Genomic DNA, 26381 nt, shown 5'->3' on the forward strand with positions numbered 1-26381 from the left:
CTAGGGAACGGTAAGACATTATGTTAGTTTCCTTTCAACCAGACCTAGGATAAGTAAACATTCGAAAACATGACTTTGGGGGGGGGGGATTTCAGGCCGTAATGCCCCTTTAATCTTCATTACTCGGTTATAAATATCTGATAAAAAATGGAATTATCGCGCACACACTGTAAATTAAAAGTAAACCCCGGCGTGCTTGAGTAGCGCGGCATGACAAAACGATAAGTCAAGAGTGAAAACAATCCCTTTCTTTGACCTATCAAGAAGACCGATGTTGAGTGCGAGTCTCATGATAACATTTTGTTAATTTATTCACAGAGGATACAAACTTCAACTGCACTTTTGAAGAAGGATCGTTGTGTGGATGGGTGAGGTCTGACGAAGATGACAAACACTGGCATTTAGAGCGTGGAGCTACTGACACAGCCAATACCGGACCCAATTTCGATCATACCACTGGGAGTAGGTTCTATACTATCGGCAAATTGTTCAACAATTTACCTTAGTACATGTGTTTGCATCATCGCCGTAGTCAGGCCGCAGATTCATCAATCAATCTTACTTTATTTACCGCATGACAATACACACAAATATTCAAAGAAAATCATAAGAAGACAATAACGTGGATGGGGACCTCTCAAAAGCAAAGCTTGTCGAGTAGTTACGCCACTTATTGGTTAATTAATTAATACGTTCATTTAATTTAAGTTACAACAAATTGAGTAGCTTCGTTGCATTCAAAGGTGTCGCATGGCTCAGCTCCTATGTTGTACAGGAAACGCTTGGCACGGCCGACAACTGAGCGTATTCTGTGGAGATTAACCCATGAATTGCAGGGGAGGTCACAAGCAGGTGGCTTGTTTGAAGGGCCGTCGATGTACTGTCGTAGCGACGATGTCGATTTGATCCACTGTAGAGTGATCCACTGTTCGGCCCATCTTTCCCTTAACCAGGAAAGCTGGTAAGGTTTGTGGGCTAATAGCGTCGACACGTCGGTTGCAAAGTGCCTACGGGAGATCCTCTGGCCTTGCGGATTGGTAGAGGTGGGATAAGACTAGTGATCACCGACTTTGCAGGGTAACTTCAGGTTCGTGAAGTCTCGGCGCAGTCCTGCAGTTGCTATGCCTGACAGGATTAACAGGTTGTCAAGAGCGGTCGCTGTTAATGAGCCACTGATAAGTCTCATCACTCTCATGGCAGAGTTGAGTCCTCGAGGACAACATTAATGTTCTTGGTGTGTTTACTGAGACTCCAGGCAGGTGCAGCATATTCTGCCGTTAAGCATGCCGGAGCTATAGCTCGAGGTACGCATTGTGTTGGAGGATGCAGCCCGACCACTGCCAGCTAGTCTGTTCACCGGGTTGACATGGGCTTCAGTCTTGGACACCACAGCTTTGACATGATGGGAGAAGGTTAGGCTACGGTCCAAAGTTACACCAAGGTACTTTGGGGTCGGGTCGAAGTTCAGCCTTTGGCCGTTGAAGGAGATGTTCATCGTCGTGTTTTCTTCCCCAGAGAACTAATTAAATACATAACATTCTGACTATTAGGAAAGTTAGAAGATTACAACAAAATCGGCATTGTTTTGTTTTTACTACAGTCATGTGGGAGGAGGATCCAATGGGCCTTATTCACGAGGAGTCGGACATGTTGAATTGAAAGTTAGAAATGAAAGCAACTTAATTTATAAAAGATTCCAGTCTGCTTCAATGCATAATTTAAAATATGTTATTAAACATTCCTTAATGTTTAAAGCCGTATTTAAAAAAAAAATGACAGTAAAACAAGGCTTTATTGTGCCAGCAAAAATAGTCTGGCGCCATCCCATTCAACAGTAAACAGTTCATAAAATACTTCAGGAAACTCGACAAAAATGGCAATCTTGTGAATAAGGCAAATCGTTTCCCTGGTCAAAAAGTCGGGGGATACCCGTCCATCTCCCCATTCCCCGGGATTCACAGTTACAGTCGACAGTAACGCCCATTGGCAATGGGATCACCACGTTCGTGACATACTGATTCACAACATTGGCGTTTATTAAGTTGTTTAGACTTCTCTTGTGTGATGGTCTTAAATTGTATACATGGTTTCGTTATTACTCAGAACAAAAAGCTTCATTGTTTTAATGCACTTGTTCCCACTTTCGTTCTATCTGTTGCAGCAATTGAGGGATCCTACTTGTATTTGGAGGCAACCGTAGCAACCACGGCCATCTTACTCAGCCCTGTGGTGACTCCACCGGTTACTGACGCCTTGAAGTTCGTCTTCTGGTACAACATGTATGGCGATGCAACAGGTATTGCGATGAAATAGCTTACATTTTTGGTTTTCCAATAAAATAATTGGGAAAATGCCGTACAATTAGACTGAATATAGAGAAAGTGACCATTTTGAACAAGAACATATAATTTTATAGTTCCCTTTGCCTCACTGGGAGACATTTGGTTGCTTGACAATTGTTTAAAGCCTCACTATTAAACACTTGCCGTTTTTTATATTAAATTGTATGATGTTAATTCCCAGCTCCATTTGTTTTTGTATTTTTAATTTCAGTTGATTGAAGGTCTATCTGCCACATTTGACTGTCGTTAAGTTAATTGAAGTTGGTGTTTTATTGATTTTTTGAATGATACTAAACTTTTTAATTGAGACAAAAGTCAAGGTTACTTGTCAAAGGATAGGGTGATCCACTTTCGCCGATTGTAAAATTTGAGGGAATCGTTGAATACCGCATTTAATTTTGATCAGTTTCATACCAAAATTGTGTACTTTTATAGACATCTCGCCAATGTACGGTTTATTTATGTAAAAGAGGTGGTGTCAGAACCTAGAAATGGCCATTTATTTTTAGCCGCACACCGGCCACATGCGTGGAGGGATTCCTTTATAACTCATTGATACCCACATGCACATTACTTTTTTATAAAAATCGGAAGACTTAAATGGATCCCGCGTCCTGGAACAGCCCAATTGGGCTACAAAACGCGCTTTGAACGAAAAGATGTTAACCGGAAAGAACGTTTCAACGTAGGATATAAACATCCACACAACTATCCTTTAAAAACTGGGTTATTTGCGTTATATCTGTATAATGCGTGCGAGAACGACTTTCGGGGTTCACTTTTGCGACCCCAAAAAGTCGAGCGGTTTGGGTGCTAGTTGTGATTTCATTAATAGTTCGCCTTTTGCAGACGGTTCGCATTTTGCGGACGTGTAAGAAACCATGATTATTTTGTGCATTGGTGATTGGTCACCCCTGTTCGCGAGCGAGCACGGGCGCTGTCTGTATGTAGTACCACAGACACACACAACGTGTATATCGCACATTGACTCAACGACAGGAAAAGGGTATTCGTACTCCGTCATGTCCGATGAAATAACCGGGGTTTTTTTTGGTCGTCTTTTCTCGGGAACGGAAAGACATTAGATTGGTTTCCTTTCACCAAGATGTTTGAAATTGGATAAATAAACAATCCAAAACAGGAAATGTTCGGGGATTTCAGGACCTAGTGCCCCTTTAAGGTCTGAAAGTGTGTTTCGCTTTGACATGGAATGACCAATCGCAACGTCAGGTCGCCTTGATTCTTTTAGATTTGTATATTTCAAGTCAGTCTAGTCAGTTTGCAGCAGTCCTATTCATTTTCATAATATAGAATAGGCCTATGACTTAAAGTCTCAATTTCTCCCTGAAAATGCAGGTACCCTTAACGTCTTGAAAGTACCTGAAATTGGGAATTTAAGCTCGAGTCAGATGGTCTACTCGATGGCTGGGCAGCAAACTGCCGACTCTACATGGCTGAAGGCAGAGGTATTTTTATTAGACCTGACATCAAGCTTCCAAATAGTTCTTCAGGCTAACCGCGGTATGGGCATCAGCGGGAGGTCGGATATCGCAATTGATGACCTGGAAATAACTTCTAACATAGGTTGGTGTTTGTTTCATTATCACGCCATTTCTTTGTATGTTATCGGCCCGAATACAGATACAGTGAGATATTTGTTTGTGTTAGGTGCAGACTCTACGATTGACAATGTTATCTTCTCATTTCTGTAGCGTAGGCTCAAACCACAGAAGTGAATCTTCTTGTGTTGGAAAAGCAGGCAGCAGTTTTCAATAAATATTTGCGAAGTAATTCCTGAAGTTGTCAGCAAGCATTGAATGATTACGAGCCCTGGTCACGTCTTTCTTATGAAATACATCTTTCGATTGAAAAGAACAATATTCAAAACAAATATGTGATATATCCTCAATGTACCCTTACAATAATCTTCGTGCTCCACTTTGAACTTCACTTTATGCAGTGTGTATAAAAAAAAATGCAACGAAATATAACGGATTTGCGTGGACTACAAACATGTGTTTAGCGGGTAATGCTTTTCTAAACACATTTAGAACGAGGTGATACATTTGTAGCATGAGGTGATAGCAACAAAGTGTTTAGAATTGTGTTTAGTTGCTTAACACATTTTTGTAGGCCAGGCAAATATCGACACAAGAGGCAGTTAGGCTACCTTTGCCCCAATGCCTAAAATTGAAAACCTGGTCCTATGGTAAATTTGACCTCTCTTGGAAAATTACGCATAACTCTGTCAAGAATTATCAAATTTAGAGGTTTGATGTCTCATTGTAAGTGGTAACGCGTATCTTTCGTACCATACCTATATTATCTATCTTGCTAACACGTTCTACGTCTGGCATTCCGTTACATTTTGTTTGCAATGTTTGTTATAACACTGTATACCCATAGAAAAAGGAATACTCTGGACGTACAGACACACATACAGGGTGGTAAAAAAAAAAGACACCCACATTTGACAGCAATTTTCACCTGTTTTTAAAAATTATTTTTAACTGCCGATTAGAAGCTGTTAAAGTACTGGCCTTATAGCAAATGTGACGAAAAAAAATCGTTGCATTTGCACATTTTGTCGTTGAGCTATGCTAATTTGAACATTTTATGTGCGAAAACTGTTTGTCCACGGAAGTAAACATTCCCTTTGCTTGACTGAGCTCAGCTATCGGAGCTTTTTGAAAAAGGCGTGACATTTAATTGTTATGTTATGTAATGTTATGCAACAATGAACTTAAGCCAACAGCTCATTGAGTAGATGATCTTAACACTGACATGAATAATTGGACAGCTTCAATAAAAGCTACCAGGGCAAAATATATTTTGGTGGGAAGGTTTTTTAATTTTTATGAACTACAAAAACATCCAATTTACATAGAATAACCCGTGGACAAGACTGATTTTGGTGACTTGTATTTAAATTAGCATAACATCACTATTTTTGCGACTTTTATTAAGCTTTTTTCTTTACCACTTTGTGAAAAAAATATTGAAAATGAGGTCACTAAGTAGGTTAAAATTGCTGTCAAAAGTGGGTGTCCTTTTTTTTTTAATCACCCTGCACACAGTAGGCTTGCTGCACTTGTGGATCAAGATTCCCGCAATTCAGGATTTCCGTTCATGCACCATTTTTAACGATTCAAAAAAAAATTGGATCGTTTCAGTACTTGGTCAAAACAAAAGTAACATTGGCTGTTATTCCTTTTTTTAGAAATCGGCATTTGTTTGTTTTTTGTAAGATGTGTGCATGTCCCACAAGACGTTCAGTTAAGCAATACATATTGTTCCCTGCTGGGGTAGGGGATTCATTCGGTAATATACCCCAAGGGGATTAAGAGATAAGAGAGGGTCGAAATCATGCAACGAGCTCTGGTGAACACCCGAATATAGACTCTATACTCGGGTCTTCTGGTATAAGGGAATTCACGGCATGGTGACAAATCTTTCTTTATGAGTTTGTGAGGTTCTGATGAAAGGAACAGTGTCAGGGGGACCTCATTGATTCGCATGCATCTGGCCCTCGTCAGGATACTGTAGGGATCCAACAGTAAAGGAAGGTTATGTAGTTTGACTGGCAGTGAAGCGAGTGAAGGATGCAACAGTTGAGCTGATGGGATGCTGGCTGATCAGTGAGGCGTGTCAGTGTGGAGTTCATATAGAAGCTGGGGTTGCATGAAGATCAGTGAGGCGTATCAGTAGGGAGGAAGGGAGAAACTGCTGGTGATACTGGCTGATCAGTGAGGCGTGTCAGTGTGGAGTCCATGTAGAAGCTGGGGTTGCATGAAGATCAGTGAGGCGTATCAGTATGGAGGAAGGGAGTGAATGCTGGTGATACTGGCTGATCAGTGAGGCGTGTCAGTGTGGAGTCCATGTAGAAGCTGGGGTTGCATGAAGATCAGTGAGGCGTATCAGTATGGAGGAAGGGAGTGAATGCTGGTGATACTGGCTGATCAGTGAGGCGTATCAGTCTGGAGTCCCTGTAGGAGCTGGGGTTGCATGAAGATCAGTGAGGCGTATCAGTGTGGAGGAAGGGAGTGAATGCTGGTGATACTGGCTGATCAGTGAGGCGTATCAGTATGGAGGAAGGGAGTGAATGCTGGTGATACTGGCTGATCAGTGAGGCGTATCAGTATGGAGGAATGGAGTGAATGCTGGTGATACTGGCTGATCAGTGAGGCGTATCAGTATGGAGGAAGGGAGTGAATGCTGGTGATACTGGCTGATCAGTGAGGCGTATCAGTATGGAGGAAGGGAGTGAATGCTGGTGATCCTGGCTGATCAGTGAGGCGTATCAGTCTGGTGTCCCTGTAGAAGCTGAGGTTGCATGAAGATCAGTGAGACGTATCAGTTTGGAGGAAGGGAGTGAATGCTGGTGATACTGGCTGATCAGTGAGGCGTGTCAGTATGGAGGAAGGGAGTGAATGCTGGTGATACTGGCTGATCAGTAAGGCGGGTCAGAGTGGAGTCCTTGTAGAAGCTGGGGTTGCATGAAGATCAGTGAGGCGTATCAGGGTGGAGAAAGGGAGTGAATACTGGTGATACTGGCTGATCAGTGAGTCGTGTCAGTGTGGAGTTCATATAGAAGCTGGGGTTGCATGAAGATCAGTGAGGCGTATCAGTATGGAGGAAGGGAGTGAATGCTGGTGATACTGGCTGATCAGTGAGGCGTGTCAGTCTGGAGTCCTTGTAGAAGCTTGGGTTGCATGAAGATCAATGAGGCGTATCAGTGTGGAGGAAGGGAGTGAATAGCGGTGATAGGATGCAACAGTTGAGCTGATGGGATGCTGGCTGATCAGTGAGGCGTGTCAGTGTGGAGTTCATATAGAAGCTGGGGTTGCATGAAGATCAGTGAGGCGTATCAGTGTGGAGGAAGGGAGAAAATGCTGGTGATACTTGCTGATCAGTGAGGCGTGTCAGTGTGGAGTTTATATAGAAGCTGGGGTTGCATGAAGATCAGTGAGGCGTATCAGTATGGAGGAAGGGAGAAAATGCTGGTGATACTGGCTGATCAGTGAGGCGTGTCAGTCTGGAGTTCATATAGAAGCTGGGGTTGCATGAAGATCAGTGAGGCGTATCAGTATGGAGGAAGGGAGTGAATGCTGGTGATACTTGCTGATCAGTGAGGCGTGTCAGTCTGGAGTTCATATAGAAGCTGGGGTTGCATGAAGATTAGTGAGGCATATCAGTGTGGAGGAAGGGAGTGAATGCTGGTGATACTGGCTGATCAGTGAGGCGTGTCAGTGTGGAGTCCATGTAGAAGCTGGGGTTGCATGAAGATCAGTGAGGCGTATCAGTATGGAGGAAGGGAGTGAATGCTGGTGATACTGGCTGATCAGTGAGGCGTATCAGTATGGAGGAAGGGAGTGAATGCTGGTGATACTGGCTGATCAGTGAGGCGTATCAGTATGGAGGAAGGGAGTGAATGCTGGTGATACTGGCTGATCAGTGAGGCGTATCAGTATGGAGGAAGGGAGTGAATGCTGGTGATCCTGGCTGATCAGTGAGGCGTATCAGTCTGGAGTCCCTGTAGAAGCTGGGGTTGCATGAAGATCAGTGAGACGTATCAGTTTGGAGGAAGGGAGTGAATGCTGGTGATACTGGCTGATCAGTGAGGCGTGTCAGTATGGAGGAAGGGAGTGAATGCTGGTGATACTGGCTGATCAGTAAGGCGGGTCAGAGTGGAGTCCTTGTAGAAGCTGGGGTTGCATGAAGATCAGTGAGGCGTATCAGTGTGGAGAAAGGGAGTGAATACTGGTGATACTGGCTGATCAGTGAGTCGTGTCAGTGTGGAGTTCATATAGAAGCTGGGGTTGCATGAAGATTATTGAGGCGTATCAGTGTGGAATAGGGGAGTGAATGCTGGTGATACTGGCTATTCAGTGAGGCGTGTCAGTGTGGAGTCCATGCATAAGCTGGAGGATGCATGCAGATCAGTGAGGCGTATCAGTGTGGAGAAAGGGAGTGGGGGAGAAGGTTGCCAAGGGTATATCGGACCCATAGGCTGACTAGGGTTTGGGGAACTAAGTTGTCCTGGGGTATAGAAGACCCTTTGGACTGATCGGTAGGGATGGAGCGGCAGATGTCACTGATGGAGAAGCCGATGTCTTGGAGCACTGTACATATTATTTAAAGACGAAACTTATTGACATTTCAATACCGATGTTTCGTCAAACTTTATCAGTGAGCTACTTTCCAATCACAATATCAATACGATAACGCCGAACTTGGTTATACCATCGAGCCGAGTGTTATATTGTTTTTCAATGCGTGGGGAATTTAAATACATGTACACACATTTAAACACAAATATTAAATAATACTGAGGACATATGAAGAAATCATAAAATGACGCAATGTTACACGTTATTTCTATAATTAATTATAATAATGACTGCTAACGTTAACGTGTACGCATAAAGGTGAGGCCAATACTTGTTTTACTTCTCAATATTTGACAGAGAAAACGTAAAACAAAACCAAGCACAAAGGCAAAAGGGTCATTCTTCGTTAAGTGGCTGCTTTCATGTCCCGATACTTTGACGCCGTATAGACAAAAAATGCGTAAATTCATGAAATGTATTTTTGAGGATTTATGAGAAACGATAATGAAAAGCTAGAGAATAAAGTTGTTATTGTTCTTTATTTTCCGATATTTGATGTCGACGCCCGAAAAACCCATGTCCCGATCGTACTTTGTAAAATTTACGATCGTTATATTGATTTCGTTGAGGGACTTTTCTTCATTAAATTCTCTTTAACGATTTGTATTTATCACTTAAATATATTCAATCCTTCAAAATATGCTATTATACACCAATTAAGTGCTAAATGTTATATTTTTTGTTGGAAAATGTCTGTCCCGAGAATTTCATTCAGATGTCGTCACTAACCTATTCAGCGCCCTCAATATTGATAAACACCGAATGGAAACAAGATTTCGGTCTTTGTACACGCGTGAGATACGACGGTGCATTGGGTTCAATTTTCTCGACTTATCGTGAAGAAAAACCCATAAAAATCGTGCCTTTTAGCTACAATATCGGTGCGTACCTTTATTGGGCATCATCTCCGAACGCTTCAGATCATGCCTTATTTATATTTTTATTCTATAAAAGTTTTCATGAGTACGGTAAGAATTGTGTAAACCTCCAAGCACATGTGGTATTCATGCTTCAAACAAACTGTAGATGGCGCTAAACGAGTTTAATTTTAAATATGTCAGCTCCGTCACAGTCAACTCCGTCACATTTTACCGTGACGGAGATGATGTCTTGACGTTTTCTTTAGTCGATAATGGTAACAAAATAAAGATGATAGTGAATAGGGTTTATCATATTAACAACCCCATATCAACTGATTATTATTCTATGTTCACACTTTAAAAGCACTTAGTTGAATTTATGCGGCTTCACATTCATTCAGATATTGTCATTTCCGTCACAAAAGGTGTGACGGATATGACTGTTGCATTTTTTTCCTTATGCTACAAAAAAATAAAAATTGAATGTTTATCGAGTGATTAAAACTCCGTTAAAGATTGCGCCGTGTGCTATTATTGTTGTTGTGCAACATAATGAACACATCCCATGAAAGAAATTTAACATTTAAAGATTTTTTTTCACTATTTTCAAAAGGCCCAAAGTAGACAATTACTGAAGAATGACCCATACATGACAAGACCTTAAAAAACTAGTAGTACAAAATGGGAAAGTACTATTGAAATATTTTGAGGGCAAATTCAATAATACCCAAAATTACAGTTCATCGTCTTGTTCTTATAAGTTACCTGGGAAAAAAACATTCAAGTTTCTGAAAATGAAGAGAACGCCTCAATTCATTGTGTTGAGTCCGTGGAAATTAACCAGCTCTTTTGAAAGCCACTAATCCATCAACGAATTTCGCAACAGGTGAAATACCAATTGTCACCACGGACGTCCAAACGACCACTGCAGTGGACGAGCTATCCACTAGTGAACAAACGACTGGGGTTGCAACATCCTCGAACGACGAAACGTCCACCAGTGAAGCACCGATCCAGCTATCCACTACTGACCATGGGACTGAGATTGCAACAACAGACGAAACCTATGTTACGGATGCAACTCCAGAGCTGACAACTGTTGAACGAGTCACTGGCGTTTTGTCAACGGATGCGTCGATCGACCAAACATCCATTGCAGCAGACGGAGGGGACGGAGGGGTTGCTACAACAGGCGCAATGATCGACCAGACATCCGTTACAGATGCAACTCCGGAGCTGACAACTGTTGAAGGAGTCACTGGCGTTTTGCCAACGGATGCGTCGATCGACCAAACATCCACTGCAGCAGACGGAGGGGACGGAGAGATTGCAACAACAGGCGCAATGATCGACCAAACATCAACTTCGGACGGAGGAAACGGAGGTAACGGAGGAAACGGGGGGATTGCAACAACATCCACTGCAGACGGAGGGGAGTCATCAACTGTTACTGAAGGTAAATTATTTACTAAAGGTTAGATATTTTTTTAATCCACATGCATGTAGGGTTGTACAGGGTGGGTAAAAAACAACGAAACCCAAATATCGAGACTCTTGTTTCATTGAACTTCTGCATGTAGCACTTCAAAAATCTAGGACATGGAAGACCAATTCAAAAGCTTTTGTTCATTACCAGAATTATTCAAATCACTCATGTTCTTTTTAAGTTACAGAGTTTGAAACACAACCACCGTTTTAAAGTTCAGTCCACGGATCACAAAAAAAGGTGTGCGTTCTTTCAGCAAAACGAAAACAATTTGCACACATCCCTATGCGATTTGTTTTCCTAGATTTTGAAAGTGCTACATGTAGAACTTCACTAAAACAATTGTCCCAACATTTTGGTTTCGTTTTTATTACTCACCCTGTAGTCAAGTCCATCACAGTCATCACGTCTCGAGTCAAGACACAACCTATCTAAGTGACATGCGACAAAAGCATTACTTTTGCATTGTTCACCCTTGTAAGTTGGGACCAGACCAGTAAAGGACTTGTGATTTACTTCGTAAAGGACTTGTGATGGATTGGACTACAACACTGCCTCCGTGAATGCATCATTTGAAATTAATAGAATCAAATTCAATCATTGACCATAATGTAGTAGCAAGAGAATGGATCATCCATTTCATATCACTCACTAATGGTCAAGCCTTCCTCGCGCCCGATTTACTATAGGACGAAGGTTTGGTTGAATCTGTCAGTAAATGGTATTCCCGCTCCAGTGAACTGTTAAAACAAGTCACTTGACTGATTTTGACTGAAAGGGCAACTTTGCACAGAGTGTGTGTTTGCATAGGAGGGTTAGCCATAACACGTTGCTATACTGTTTTGCTTGCACAAATCCCATTTAAGATAACATTTTAATATCAGGAACGATGGAGTTCAGCTGTCAGCTACGGATTCTTGAACTGAACGGTGCACTTGCGGTCTTCAACGATCGACTCGCAGACAGCAACTCGCAAGAGTTTCGTGATGTAGCAAATATTATTCGCCCGGCAGTAAGTAGGACTAAATAGTTCTCTATCATTTCTTTTGGAAGTTTCAAATGTGTACCTTTGGCAAGATGTTGCAAAAACAAATTATGCTGTAGATTGGTTACTTACCTAAGTTTAATGGTAAATCAATACGGAGAAAACGTCGGAAATCCGTAACATCTGACACGACAATAGATTTCGGCCTTTAAATCTATAACTTGAAATTATTTTGCTGATTTTGTTGGCAGTTGTTTTTTTGCCAATTTTTTTCTTAAAAAAACATACTCCCCTGATTATGTTTGCCTATTCTGTGGTTGCTTTTAAATAAGTTGTTTTGTTATGATACGATAAAGGTATGTTGTGATTGTCTCAAACTGTGTCGCTCGAGTTTGCACTGTTTGCATTTCATATTTCTCTAGATTCTGTAGTATTTTTTTTAATGCTAATGCTTGTTATTTTTCTATGCTCCCTGATACATCCATAATAGGTGATTGCAGCCCTTCGCAGGTCACCTAGGACATCCAATGTAGTGGATTATGAAGTGATCTCGGTTCGTGATGGGAGTTTGTTGGTGAATGGTGTGGCCAGATTCCCGCTCAACTCCGTCATTGAAAGTGCAGCTATAAGAGAGGTGCTCCACAGTGAAGCGATGAGCAATAACGGATTAATCGACAACTCACTCACCATTGACCTATCGGGTACAGTCGTGACTGGTATGTATTATTGTTTGTTTTGCACTTGAGTAGATGTCGTCTTCCTTTGAAAACTATAGTCTTACTTATTCCCAAGCGAACATGGAAGTGGAAATGTGGCATATGTATGGAAGCGATACAACAGCCGAACGTCATTTGTGGATACAAAATAGAGTAGTATCACATTTTTATTGACGCAGTATAGCAACTTTACTTAAACCTCAAAGTAAAATTTGTAAAAATAATTGTAGTAGCATGCAAAAACGTGCCTGAAGCAGCTACCTGTGATTCATGTTTGTTTAAACGCCAAGTGTGCCGTCATGAAGCAGCGTTAAAGCGTATGACATACTGTCCCTGTCTAACTCGGACGTTTCACAATGCAGTGAGCCACCAAGAGTTTTCCAGTGCACAGTGGGAGACGGTCGACAAATACGCTGCGCGGACAATTTGAAATTGTTTATTTGTCCGGTCAGTAATTTCATAAGCGTATGATTCGAGTATCTGTTTTGTAAGACAGCAGAACGCTATGTCTCAATCATAAACAAATTACCTCAATTTGTTGTCTTCTGATACTCGTTCAAATGGGCCGTGTATTGTCGACCGTAAACTTGAAAATGGACTCTCGTGGCAAACTCTTGGTGGCGCATTGCATTGTGAAACGCCCGAATTTCAGGGACTTTCACAAGATATATATTCTAAATATTTCTTTCATCATCTCCCCCGCTGTGTTACAAGATAAAAATATTCATAATGCAAACACTCGATGTGATGAATGAAGTGTGTACCGCAAATACGAAGGATTATGTTGTCTACGACTTGTTCTGTATATAATGAAGTATATAATGAAGGCTAGCTCCTAATGGACCGATCCAGTAAGCACCGCCCCATGGTATTCTGACCAATCACAGCCGTGATTTATGTCCGACATGCGTGCACAAAAGTCCGACATGCGTGCACGCGCGTATGATGCGTGCGGCAGGAAAATGCAGTGTGGCATTGGAGAGGAGCACGTGTTAATTTGCTTACGTGCGCAGTGGGCGGGGCTTACTGGATTGGTCCATTCCGTTTGCTCTAACGTAATAAACCAAATATAAATTAAAAATATAAATACGTGTGTTCTTGGACACGTGACAACCCTTTGGTTTTGACTTGATGTTTTTATTGATAACACAGCCCCAACTGAGGTTTGCCCGGCATATCTTTGTCAAAATGGAGGCGTGTGTACACAAAGCGGAAGTTTCCCAGATTATGTTTACACCTGCGGGTAAGTCCTGTAAACCTTTTAAAACACGTGGTGCACTTGAAATTTGGATTATTTATCCCAAGGCTTCGTAACATATTTCCGATGATGTCACATGTCTATATGTTCTCACATATATATATGTCTTCTGGTATGATGTGAGTATGGCTGTGATTGGAATAGCTCTTCAATTTCAAAGATCAATTAAACGTTTTATGCCCTATCTACATTCGGTAGGGAAGTCACCGAGTTGAGGAAAATTGATAAGGTTAAGGCAAAATTAAAAGAGTCAGAAAATATGAATTATAAGTCTTTGTAATTATTCACTTACTGAAATTGTTATTATTTCACAGGTGCCCGGATGGTTACACGGGAACCTACTGCGAGGAAACAGGTGCGAAATTTAGGCTCTATACGGCAATGCCAAATGACATAACATTAGATACTCGCTTTATATTGCTCCAAACATTGTTTGCCAATAATGGATATAAATCAAACTGCCTTTTTTCAACAGCTAATTGGTGGAATTGTTTTAGGATTTAGCTGCACGTTCTCGCGACATGGGACGCGCGCTTGATCGGAGCGAAAAAGTTTCACCAACAACATTGTCGTTGACGACACAGTCATAGGAGTTCACTTGTGTGAAAAGCATCGGCATAAGCCTAGTAATACTTGTTGCACCCACGGATCCTACAAACAAGGATGAACGACTCGGCCAAACGTATGGTTAGACGAATGATAACAGCCCGTAAAGGTGGAAATACCATGAATACTTGACTGATTTTGACTGAAAGGGCAACTTTGCACAGAGTGTGTGTTTGCATAGGAGGGTTAGCCATAACACGTTGCTATACTGTTTTGCTTGCACAAATCCCATTAAAGATAACATTTTTATATCAGGAACGATGGAGTTCAGCTGTCAGCTACGGATTCTTGAACTGAACGGTGCACTTGCGGTCTTCAACGATCGACTCACAGACAGCAACTCCCAAGAGTTTCGTGATGTAGCAAATATTATTCGCCCGGCAGTAAGTAGGACTAAATAATACCCTATCATTTCTTTTGGCTGTTTCAAATGTGTACATTTGGCAAGATGTTGCAAAAACAAATTACGCTGTAGATTGGTTACTTACCTAAGTTTAAGGGTCTAACTCACAGGAAATCAATACGGAGAAAACGTTGGAAATCCCAGTTTTGTAACATCTGACACGACAATAGATTTCGGCCTTTAAATCTGTTATATCCTTTGGAACGGATTCGTATTTAAACAACTTGGGACGCAAATAGCACCACAACAACTCCAGCTCGGTTTGGCTTACAACTTCGTAACACACGTTTATTCAACATGGCTCCGCGCACAGAAACTCTTACACGAGTTGACCTTTGACACACTCTAATAGACTGGCTACCTGTCACATGCAGACACGACATCCCTCCCCTTCAAAAAGAAACTTTGGTTTTCTTGAATAATGGGTGACATGCAAAAGGTCAACTATAACAATCTCCACTGCCCAATAATCACAGCAACTAACAAACATCTTTAACTTTAAATCCAAACACAAATATTAAACTTTACAAACCCTGATATAATCAACAACATGCATCTGTCTGACCTTCATGGATTTGTATACATGCACAAGTCAAGCTACTACTGTTAGCGCAGGTTTGAAATTTACTATCAACAAACTGAGGATGTTTTCTTTTGCTGAGCATCATGCCCAAAATCAAAACTCTAGTGGACGGATTGAGATGAAACTGCGTTTGTTTTGTTTTAGAGAACACTCCTATAAAACTTTTCTCATTCAAAACAAAAGCATGCTAAATACATGTTTTATGATGAACAACACTTATATAAAGTAACTTTAGTTCAGTCCACTCTAGTTCAAGATGTAGTCCTTAAACTTAGGATGCATGCCACACTGTCTCTTGGGTCTGCCCGCACATGGACTGGGCAGCTCCTTTGCAACCGGTGGGGTCACAGCGGGTGGGGTATGAGTTACAGTCTTTTGGGGACTGATTGCCTGGTCCATGGTGTTCCCACTGCTGTCCGCTATGGGAGGTTCACTGGCGGTGTTAATGCCTGTGTCACTTGCACTCTGCGTGAACTTCCGAACATGGCTGGTGTTTCGTGAGTACTGGGCTCCCTCCGGGGATGCAACAACCACACTGTTGCCGGTTTTACTCACAACGGTGAATGGGTCGGGAGTGAAAGGAGTAGAAAGTTTGTTGGTCTTCTCCTGCCTCACGAGGACTTGGTCGCCAATCTGCACATCAGAGTATTTTGCATTTCGGCGTGTATCCGCGTACATTTTGGCTTTTGCTTTGCTTTCAGCATCATGGTCACGAACCTCCAAATCAGTGTGATCGTCTGGCTTGAATGCTGGTAGTTTGCCGCGGATTTTCCGGTTAAACAGTAGTTCAGCAGGAGTTTTCCTTGTGGCAGGGTGTTCGGTTGCGCGGTACTTCGCGACGTATTTGCGCAGTTCTTTTCTCCAATCCTGACCTGCAGCTTGCGCAATGCGGATTCGTTTCATGATCGAGTCATTCTGTCGCTCCACCTCACCGTTTGCTTGAGCCCACTTGGCTGTTACTCGCACATGGGATATTCCGTTCTCCTCACAAAAGTCACGAAACTCTTGCGAGCGGAATTGCGGACCGTTATCCGACTTAAGGGTCAATGGTATGCCGTGGCGGCTAAATGCCTCTTCGAGGGAGTCAACGATTTTGTCTGTGGTGGTGGAGCTCAATATCTGGTATTCATAGTACCGGCTATAGTAATCCACCAACACTAGTATAGAATGTCCCGATGGAAGTGGCCCAAGAAGGTCGGTTGCCAGATCTTGCCACGGACCATCCGGGAGTGGGGTTGACCTAAGTGGTTCCGGGGGGTTAGGTCGCGATACAATTTGGCATCCGTGACACGACTTGCAGAATTTTTCTGCTGCTTTGTCCATTGCCGGCCACCAGACTTTCGTGCGGAGATTTTGTTTGGTGCCAACAATGCCGAGATGCCCTTCGTGAGCAAGAGCGAGTGCCTGTTGCCTCAATTTCTGTGGTAGGACAATGCGTGTTCCCCGCAGAACAAGCTGTCCCATGATACACAGCTCTCCTACGACCGGAGCGTATGCCTTACACTTTTCGAACTTTCCAGTGCGAATTGCTTCTCTGACGTTTGCAAGTTCACCGTCTTCGGCAGACGCGTTTTCGACTTGCTTCGTGGTCATGGCACGCGGCGTCGCAGATACAGCTACGAAACGAACATATTCATCCGCGCCATGGGCATGTTCCGGTTTGCACTTGCCACTTAAGAGGCGTGACAGGGCATCAGCGATATTCTCGCGTCCGGGGACGTATACAACTTTGTAGTTGTACGGTTGTAAGCGTAGTACCCAGCGTTCTATCCGTGCACATGGTTTGGAACGGGGTCCATATATGGCCTCGAGTGGCTTGTGGTCAGTTAGAAGCTCAAAGTCGCGTCCATAGATATAGGCATGGAATCTTTCGCAGGCCCAAACCAACGACAGGGCTTCCTTTTCTGTTTGCGAATATCTTCTTTCGCAATCGGTCAGGCTGCGGCTCACATAGCAGATTGGAACCAAACCGTCACGCTGTTCCTGAACTAATACTGCACCCAGGCCGACTGGGCTCGCGTCACCTATCACCTTTGTCGGTGCCGTTTTATCATAGTACGCGAGAGTGGTTGCCTTCGCAAGGCTCTCCTTAAGCGCGTTGAAGGCTGCTTTCTGGTGTGGCCCAAATTGAAATGGAACGCCTTTTCGGGTCACCTTGCGAAGCGGGTCGGACAGAGTAGCAAAGTTGGGTATGAATCTACTACTGAACCCAACTAGGCCGAGAAAACTCCGAACCTCTGATACGTTCTCGGGCTCTCTGAATTCGGATACGGCTCGAACGCGTTCTTGCGTGGGACCAATGCCCTTCTCGGACAACAGGATCCCCATGAATACTAGCCGGCTCATGTTGAACTGGCACTTCTCAGCATTCAGGGTAAGACCTAGCTCCTGCAATCTGCGCAACACTGCAAGCACTCTGCTGTCATGGGTATTTTGGTCAGGGCCATGTACGATTATGTCGTCCGAGATATTTTCTACGCCTTCAAGACCTGCTAGCGCTTTTGCGATCATGTACTGGTACTGTTCGCTCGCGGAACTTACTCCGAATAGAAGTCGTTTGTACTGATATAGACCGCAGTGTGTGACAAACGTCGTGATCCCTCGCGACTCCGTGGCGAGTTCCAACTGGTGGTAACCCCATTTGAGATCGAGTTTACTGAAAACCTTTGAGCCGTTCATGCTTTGCAAAAGTTCATCCACAGTAGGGATTGGATGACGGCCGCGTATGATCGCTTCGTTCGCGCGTCTCATATCTAGACAAAGTCTAATATCGCCGTTCGGTTTCGGTACCACGACGACAGGGTTGACCCAAGGTGTCGGGCCATCAACGGCTTCGATTATGTCAAGGCACTCTAGTTCGCGTATTTTTTGTTCTACTCTACTGCGCAAATTGAATGGTGTTCGCCTAAGGGGCTGCGCAACTGGCGTAACTGAGGTGTCGATGTGGAGCTTAACTTGCTCAGTTTTCAGCTTACCCACGCCTCCGAACACCCCAGGAAACTGCTGCTGGTACTGCTTGGCCTTGTCACCGTTCATAGCTGAGCTGTTCTTAGCGCACTTGTCAACTTTGACCTCATCTATAGTCCCGGCGTGGCCACTTACAGCATTGATTCCGATTTGGAGTATGCCCAGTTTCATTGCTGTGTCTTTGCCAAGTAACGGTACTCCCTTTCCTTTGATTACGATGAATTCGGCTCGGGTAGATCTGCCTGATACCTGCACTTCGCACTCGAATGTACCCTTGAGTGACAGGGGACGGTCTGCTCCATACGCCCACAGCTTTCTGTCTGGTGGGGCTACATGGGATTCACACTGAATTTTGTTCTGTTTGAGTGAGTCCCAAGTCTGCTCGTCGATGATATTGCTTGTGGCTCCCGAGTCAATCAGCATGTTAAGGTCGACTCCGCCCACCTTGATCTTCAACATGTTCGAATGTGGTCCCTCTCGGATGAGGAAGGCGTAATCTTGTGAAGCCTCGGGGTTGGCGTGTTCCTCACCCACTTGGTTGACTCTGGGCTTGGTTTTTGTTTTGCACATCTTTGCGAAGTGGTCCCTGCCAGAACACTTTTGGCATGTCTGACCCCTCGCGGGACAGTTCGAGTCACGGCCGAAATGTCCGGTTCGACCACATCTGTAGCAAGCACCTTTGGGGGTCGGTTCAGGTTTTGTACGCCGATTTCCCGTTTGTGATTGTGGCGACCATAAGTGTTTGGTTTCCGTTTTGGGCTTATACTGCTTGTCACGGGATTTCTGTTTCTTGTCTGACACACGGTTGACAGAGTCAGATTTAGGGTCTTTGCTTTTGCCAGACAGTGCAGCCATTTGTCCTTCCACCTTTTCACATTTATCAGCTATTTGCAGTGCCTTATCTAGTGTCAGTTCAGCCCCAGTTTCCAACAGTTTGCGCCTAACATAATCGGATTTGCACTTACTCAACACAGCATCCCTGATCTGATTGTCCTTTTCCCCTCCAAAATCGCAATCCCTGGCCGCCCTCCGAAGTCTGGTTACAAATTGTAGCACAGTTTCTCCTTCCTTCTGTGACAACTGATGAAATGTTTGCCGTGAGAATGCTGCGTTCTTCCGGGGAACAAAGTAGGCATTCAGCGCTTTTTTTGCAGCATCGTAGTCGGCAGGGTCACCCGTGTTCGGCAGGGTTTGAAAAATTTCCTGCACGTCTGGGCCCGCAAGGTGGAGCAGCAACGCCCGTCGTCTTTGCTTTACCTCGGGTGCGGTGGCAGATCTAACGATGTGGCCCTTACCGTCCGCGTACAGTTCGAACGACGTGAGCCACCTTTCCCAACGCGGCCCGAGGTTTGCCGGCTCTGAAAAGCAGTCGAAGGTGGGAATCACGGTTTTCTCCATTGTTTACCCTCGTCGCCAATGTTATATCCTTTGGAACGGATTCGTATTTAAACAACTTGGGACGCAAATAGCACCACAACAACTCCAGCTCGGTTTGGCTTACAACTTCGTAACACACGTTTATTCAACATGGCTCCGCGCACAGAAACTCTTACACGAGTTGACCTTTGACACACTCTAATAGACTGGCTACCTGTCACATGCAGACACGACAAAATCTATAACTTGAGATTATTTTGCTGATTTTGTTGGCAGTTGTTGTTGTTTTCCCATTTTTTTTTCAAAAAAACATCTTCCCCTGATTATGTTTGCATATTTTGTGGTAGCTTTTAAATAATTTGTTTTGTTATGATACGATAAAGGTATGTCGTGATTGTCTCAAATTGTGTCGCTCGAGTTTGCACTGTTTGCATTTCGTGTTTCTCTAGATTCTGTAGAATTTTTTTTTAATGCTAATGCTTGTGATTTTTCTGTGCTCTCTGATGCATCCATAATAGGTGATTGCAGCCCTTCGCAGGTCACCTAGGACATCCAATGTAGTGGACTATGAAGTGATCTCGGTTCGTAACGGGAGTTTGTTGGTGAATGGTGTGGCCAGATTCCCGCTCAACTCCGTCATTGAAAGTGAAGCTATAAGAGAGGTGCTCCACGGTGAAGCGATGAGCAGTAACGGACAAATCGACAACTCACTCACCATTGACCCATCGGGCACCGTCGTGACTGGTATGTATTAGTATTTGTTTTGTACTTGAGCGGCTGTCGTCTTCCTTTGAAGACTATAGTCCTAGTTATTCCCGAGCGAACATGGAAGTGGAAATGTGGCATATGTATGGAAGCGATACAACAACTGAACGTCATTCGTGGATACAAACTAGAGTAAATATTACATTTTTATTGACGCAGTATATAGCAACTTGACTAAAACCTCAAAGTAAAATTTGTAAAAATAATTATAGTAGCATGCAAAAACGTGCCTGATAAGCAGCTACCTGTGATTCATGTTTGTTTAAACACCAAGTGTGCCGTCATGAAGCAGCGTTAAAGCGTATGGTATACTGTCCCTGTCTAACTCGGACGTTTCACAATGCAGTGATCTATGAGCCACCAAGAGTTTTCCAGTGCACAGTGGGAGACGGTCGACAAATACGCACTGAGCGCGGACAATTTAAAATTGTTTATTTGTCCGGTCAGTAATTTCATAAGCGTATGATTCGAGTATCTGTTTTTGTAAGACAGCAGAACGCTATGCCTCAATCATTAACAAATTACCTCAGTTAGTTGTCTTCTGATACTCGTTCAAATGGGCCGTGTATTGTCGACCGTAAACTTGAAAATGGACTCTCGTAGCAAACTCTTGGTGGCGCACTACATTTTGAAACGCCCGAATTTCAGGGACTTTCACAAGATATATATTCTAAATATTTCTTTCATCATCTCCCCCGCTGTATTACAAGATAAATATATTCATAATGCAAACACTCGATGTGATGAATGAAGTGTGTACCGCAAATACGAAGGATTATGTTGTCTACGACTTGTTCTGTATATAATGAAGGCTAGCTCCTAGTGGACCGATCCAGTAAGCACCGCCCCATGGTATTCTGACCAATCACAGCCGTGATTTATGTCCGACATGCGTGCACAAAAGTCCGACATGCGTGCACGCGCGTATGATGCGCGCGGCAGGAAAATGCAGTGTGGCATTGGAGAGGAGCACGTGTTAATTTGCCCACGTGCGCAGTGGGCGGGGCTTACTGGATCGGTCCATTCCGTTTGCTCTAACGTAATAAACCAACTATAAATTAAAAATATAAATACGTGTTTTCTTGGACACGTGACAACTTCTTAGTTTCGACTTTATGTTTTTATTTATAACACAGCCCCAACTGAGGTTTGCCCGGCATATCTTTGTCAAAATGGAGGTGTGTGTACACAAAGCGGAAGTTTCCCAGATTATGTGTACACCTGCGAGTAAGTCCTGTAAACCTTTTAAAACACGTGGTGCACTTGAAATTTGGATTATTTATCCCAAGGCTTCGTAATATATATCTGATGTTGTCACAAGTCTATATGTTGTCACATATATATATATATATGTCTTCTGGTATGATGTGAGTATGGCTGTGATTGGAATAGCTCTTCAATTTCAAAGTCACCGAGTTGAGGAAAATTGATAAGGTTAAGGCAAAATTAAAAGAGTCAGAAAATATGAATTTTAAGTCTTTGTAATTATTCACTTACTGAAATTGTTATTATTTCACAGGTGCCCGGATGGTTACACGGGAACCTCCTGCGAGGAAACAGGTGCGAAATTTAGGCTCTATATGGGGCAATGCCAAATGACATAACATTTGACACTCGCTTCATATTGCTCCAAACATTGTTTGCCAATAATGAATATAAATCAAACTGCCATTTTTTCAACAGATAATTAGTGGAATTGTCTTAAGGTTTAGCTGCACGTCCCTGACTCGGGACGCGGGCTCGGAGCATAAAGGTTTTACCAACAACATTGTCCTTGACGACACAATTATAGCAGTTCGCTTGTGTGAAAAGCATCGAAATAAGCCTAACAATACTTATTGCAACCACGGTTCCTACACACAAGGCTGAACGACTCGGCCAAACTTATGGTTAGACGAATGATAACAGCCCGTAAAGGTGGAAATACCATGAATACTTGTCAACAAAGACCCCTGCGCGCAGCAGCTTACAGATTTGCAGAGGTCTGCTCCCGATCGGGTGTCGAAGTCTGTCAAGCCAGCTTATTGTATTGTTGAATATTCATGATCCTACCTTTATTGATAACTACATAACCATGTTAACGCCGAGCACAATATCTTTAGCTTTAAAATGAACTTTGCAATGTCGCATTTGTTTCATTGGTTTTGGACCACATCTCTCTAAAACTGTTTAATGAAAGCCTAATTAAAATCGAGATTTGGGTAAACAGAGTTTTCCTCAAAAAAGGTGTCACATTTGACGTTTAGTTCCCGAGTAAATACTTTATCTAGGACGACAACAACTGCACAATAGCTGTTACATCCTGAAGTATTTATTTTTTAACAATTTTGGAACTAGTATATATCTTACATAAGGAGTGGTTTTGCTTACAGTTTTATGAATATTTCCTTTTAAGATGTCATGCAAAACCACCGGCAAAATGGCACACCTGGAACATTCGCGATTAACATGGCAACGGATATTAATGCCCGTTATCACGCGTCCAACCATTAAGGCAAGTGCATTTTGTACTAGAGCTCAGAACCGTCGTTCATCCTTGAGTGTAGGAACCGTGGTGCAACTCAAGGTCTCAAATTAAGCCTTCTTTTCTTGTTGCTCCGTGTAATTTTATTGTATTTAATCAGTAACATTGACGATGTAAAACAAATAGCTTAGGATATTCTATTCCACTGATTTCATAAAACAGTACCTGGGAACGGTGGAATCATTGCCATTGCCACTACAGTCGGTGCACTCCTGTTATGCAGCATTGTTGTTATGATATTCGTGTGCGCCATCATGGAAAATCGCTCTGATGGTCCCCTGCAACGACGCAGACGTTTTGCACAACAGGTAAAAGAGATACAGAGATTTCCGTGTCAGCTGTAGTTATTTTATACAAGCGAGTGTGACTGAAAACAAATTAAACAGTTAAAAAGTAAAAATGTGTAGTCCTCAAAGACTGCAGTATCCACCGTGGATTAAGGTTTCGTCATATTTTATCTGATATGGAACAACTCGGTTGTTTTTGTAATGTTCAACTCACAAAAGTATCTAATAAGCTGAAATTATGTAGTATTTTGTTCTCATGTACGACAAATGTTGAATTCTTTGGAAAAGGAGAAAATCATTGCCACTACAACATTTTCAGTTATTCACCGAAAGACCTTGCAAAACTGTATAACGTGTTTAAGTTGTCAATTCCTTCCGTGTGTTGCAAATAGGAAGAGGACCATGCCAGAGAGCGTTATCGCTACGGAGTGAGGAATTGGACTCGTCCTGCTATTATGCCCCGCACCGTCTTGGTAAGCACGCAACAAGCGGAATCACAAAGGCCTTTTTTCGTTTAATACGGGCAGGGATTACTTATTCACTTCTGTTGCTACTTTCAACTCATCTCGGCTGTGAACAGAATTATACAACTATATGTTTCCAATCATACATATTCGGACCTTGGTGTAAGAAAACTGGATTTGTTTGTATAAGTTCAACTACTTTTGTCTTGTTTGACATGACAATGCAGGAAGTGGACGATGGATCAATGGACGATGCACGCGCATTCTATCGAACCTATGACTACAGTACTAACTATCGTAGAGAAGACGGATTCTCGAGACCTTACTCTCCATACATGATACCCGGCCCAGCACTGGTAGGTTCACGGTTTGTTTTATGGCTTTTCTGCACAGAAAAACCTCCCCTTTTGTTCAGATTGTTCTAACTTCTTCTTAAGTCTTATTTTTGTTCTTTTGCAAATCATACAGACTTTGTACACGAGTATGTCGCTATAACCACTTTAGACACTTTGAAGGCTCAGGTCTTGATGAAACTTGACATAAACACAGACCATATAGCAAACATGTGTCGCGAAGATGAGTGTCATAATGACGTCATCACATGTCATCTGACGTTACCTTAAAGGTGCACATTTCAACCTACAGCTAGAGAACTACAAGTCCGATTGGGATGAAACTTGGTATAGACAGGGACGTGTTCAATATGAAATTTGAGGTGACGTCATTATGTGATTAGCTTTGGCTTTTGAGTTTGAAATATCTCATCAACAGAGCATTGTAATTCAACATTCTTTTGTTAATATAGGTTTGTTAGGTTAGATACTTGAACAAATTGTGTCATGTAACATCAAACAGCGATCATTACAAAACAATTATCGGGTAAGTCCGATTGTCATGAAATTTGGTGGGTATGTAGATAAAATCCAAAGTGACGTCACAATGACATCATCTGGTGACATTTTTATTAATTTTTGAAACTGTTAACATTTTTACTAACAAAATTTTGACGTGAAATTCACTCAGATTCAAATTAAATTACACAAAGACGAAGCTCAAAGGTCACGATGACGTCACTATGGGTCATATGACGTAATCTTATGTGCATATTTTACAGTCCTTTATCTCGAAATCTACAAGAAGTCTTTCCGAAACACTAGATTCGTCCGGCAACTTTGTTCATATTTGAAATCGATAAGTTACCGGACTAGACATGGACGGACAAATCACAATGGAGAAAACCCTATGTTCTGTTCATGTAGTATACTGTAGTTGTTGTTGCTGTAGACAATTTTATTCTGCCTTTTTGTAGTGTTTTACACTTCATCTATGCTACCATGCTTGACGGTAAGATTTTGTATTGGTGCTGTCGAAATTGTGTAAATCGAACTTACATTTCCTTTTCTTTTGGCAGATGCGTAAAATGGATCAAGAGAGGATGACAGACGATTACTTGTACTAAAGAACTTTTTATGGAACCACATACATGTACTTCGGAGGGTTATATGGGGGCTATCAATGCCAATGTGAGGCCCTTGTTTTTACTCATTCCTTAACTTAGTCAAAGCTTACTATTTTGAATAACTGGCGTTGGCTTTGGACTTCTATTGGCTCTTGTACACTCGGTTAGTATTATCGATGTAGCGAACTCGGTTTAAGTTCAGGGATTGCTATTTAGAGTAGAAAATATGTAGAAACAAATTTTACAGTCCCAGTTTTGTAGGCAGTTTCAAACTTTGTCTTGGCAATGAACTTTGGTCTAATTTAATTTGAAACGGCCTAGAAAAGCCCAAATTCCAATTTAATATTTTTAGGGAGCGGGGGACTTCATTGCAAACCACAAAGGTGGAACAAAATGTTCCACATGTAATGAGCACAAATGAGTTGGCAAAATGACGGTCCCGCAAAATTGCCGGGAAAACGGCAGCGTCCTGGGAACTTGCCACCCCTGCAAGTTGTCTGTAATTGTAAAGTCTTGGAAGTCACGGCAATACAGCCCCGGGCAGTATCCGGTTTTAGAGTTTTAATAAATAAAACAAATAATAAAAAAAAACAGTTTTGTGGTACCTTTGGTACAATAGTCCCTATCCACGATTAACTCATTATATGTTATTACATCTTGTATTAATTATAATAGCGTCTTAGTAAATATTGTTTTTATCGTAAGTAGTACAATTATTAATGACGTAATTGGATTGGGGATTTAAAAAAAAAAAAAAAAAAGTATAAATGTATGGTGTATTTTACGGAAACAAAAGGTGTATTTTACTTTATAGTGTATATGTTATTGTAATAGGCTTAATGTTGATATAGTTCTTGTTAATGTAGCCTTAAGGAGACATTTCCCCATTACAAGGTATATCTTAGGAAGACATGGGACATTAGGAAGACATTTCAATATCTCCCTAATGCAACAACTTATTAGAGGAAAATTGTATCGTCGACAATAGGCTAGATCGATTGCTCGTGGTCTAACACGTAAATATGCCAAAATTCGTGGGGGTGAAATAAAGGAAAAATAGAGGTAAGGGGTGATTGCAGTTGAACATTTTTTATGCGCACCCCTAAGGTACCATTTCCCGTAATTATAC

General features: G+C 42.4%; 1 protein-coding gene across 1 annotated transcript; it reads left to right on the forward strand.

The window, feature by feature from the left end:
- Nucleotides 1-1366: 1366 nt before the first annotated feature.
- On the forward strand, nucleotides 1367-26381 carry LOC119725428. Its single transcript, XM_038196834.1, has 16 exons — nucleotides 1367-1412; nucleotides 2162-2296; nucleotides 3699-3926; nucleotides 10259-10828; nucleotides 11743-11870; nucleotides 12334-12559; nucleotides 13712-13802; nucleotides 14132-14172; nucleotides 14679-14806; nucleotides 20272-20497; nucleotides 21655-21745; nucleotides 22038-22078; nucleotides 23205-23350; nucleotides 23722-23802; nucleotides 24021-24149; nucleotides 25205-26381. The coding sequence occupies exons 1-16, from the start codon at nucleotides 1367-1369 to the stop codon at nucleotides 25250-25252; spliced, it is 2355 nt and encodes a 784-aa protein (XP_038052762.1). The 3' UTR covers nucleotides 25253-26381.

The sequence above is a fragment of the Patiria miniata genome, unplaced genomic scaffold, assembly GCF_015706575.1.
Source record: "Patiria miniata isolate m_02_andy unplaced genomic scaffold, ASM1570657v1 HiC_scaffold_19, whole genome shotgun sequence".
Classification (NCBI taxonomy): Eukaryota; Metazoa; Echinodermata; class Asteroidea; order Valvatida; family Asterinidae; genus Patiria; species Patiria miniata.

Coding starts and splice junctions, on each gene's coding strand:
- LOC119725428 (XM_038196834.1), top strand. CDS start 1,367: ATGGGCTTCAGTCTTGGACACCACAGCTTTGACATGATGGGAGAAG. Junction 1,413..2,161: donor CTTTGACATGATGGGAGAAG/GTTAGGCTACGG, acceptor TATCTGTTGCAG/CAATTGAGGGATCCTACTTG. Junction 10,829..11,742: donor GTCATCAACTGTTACTGAAG/GTAAATTATTTA, acceptor TTTTAATATCAG/GAACGATGGAGTTCAGCTGT.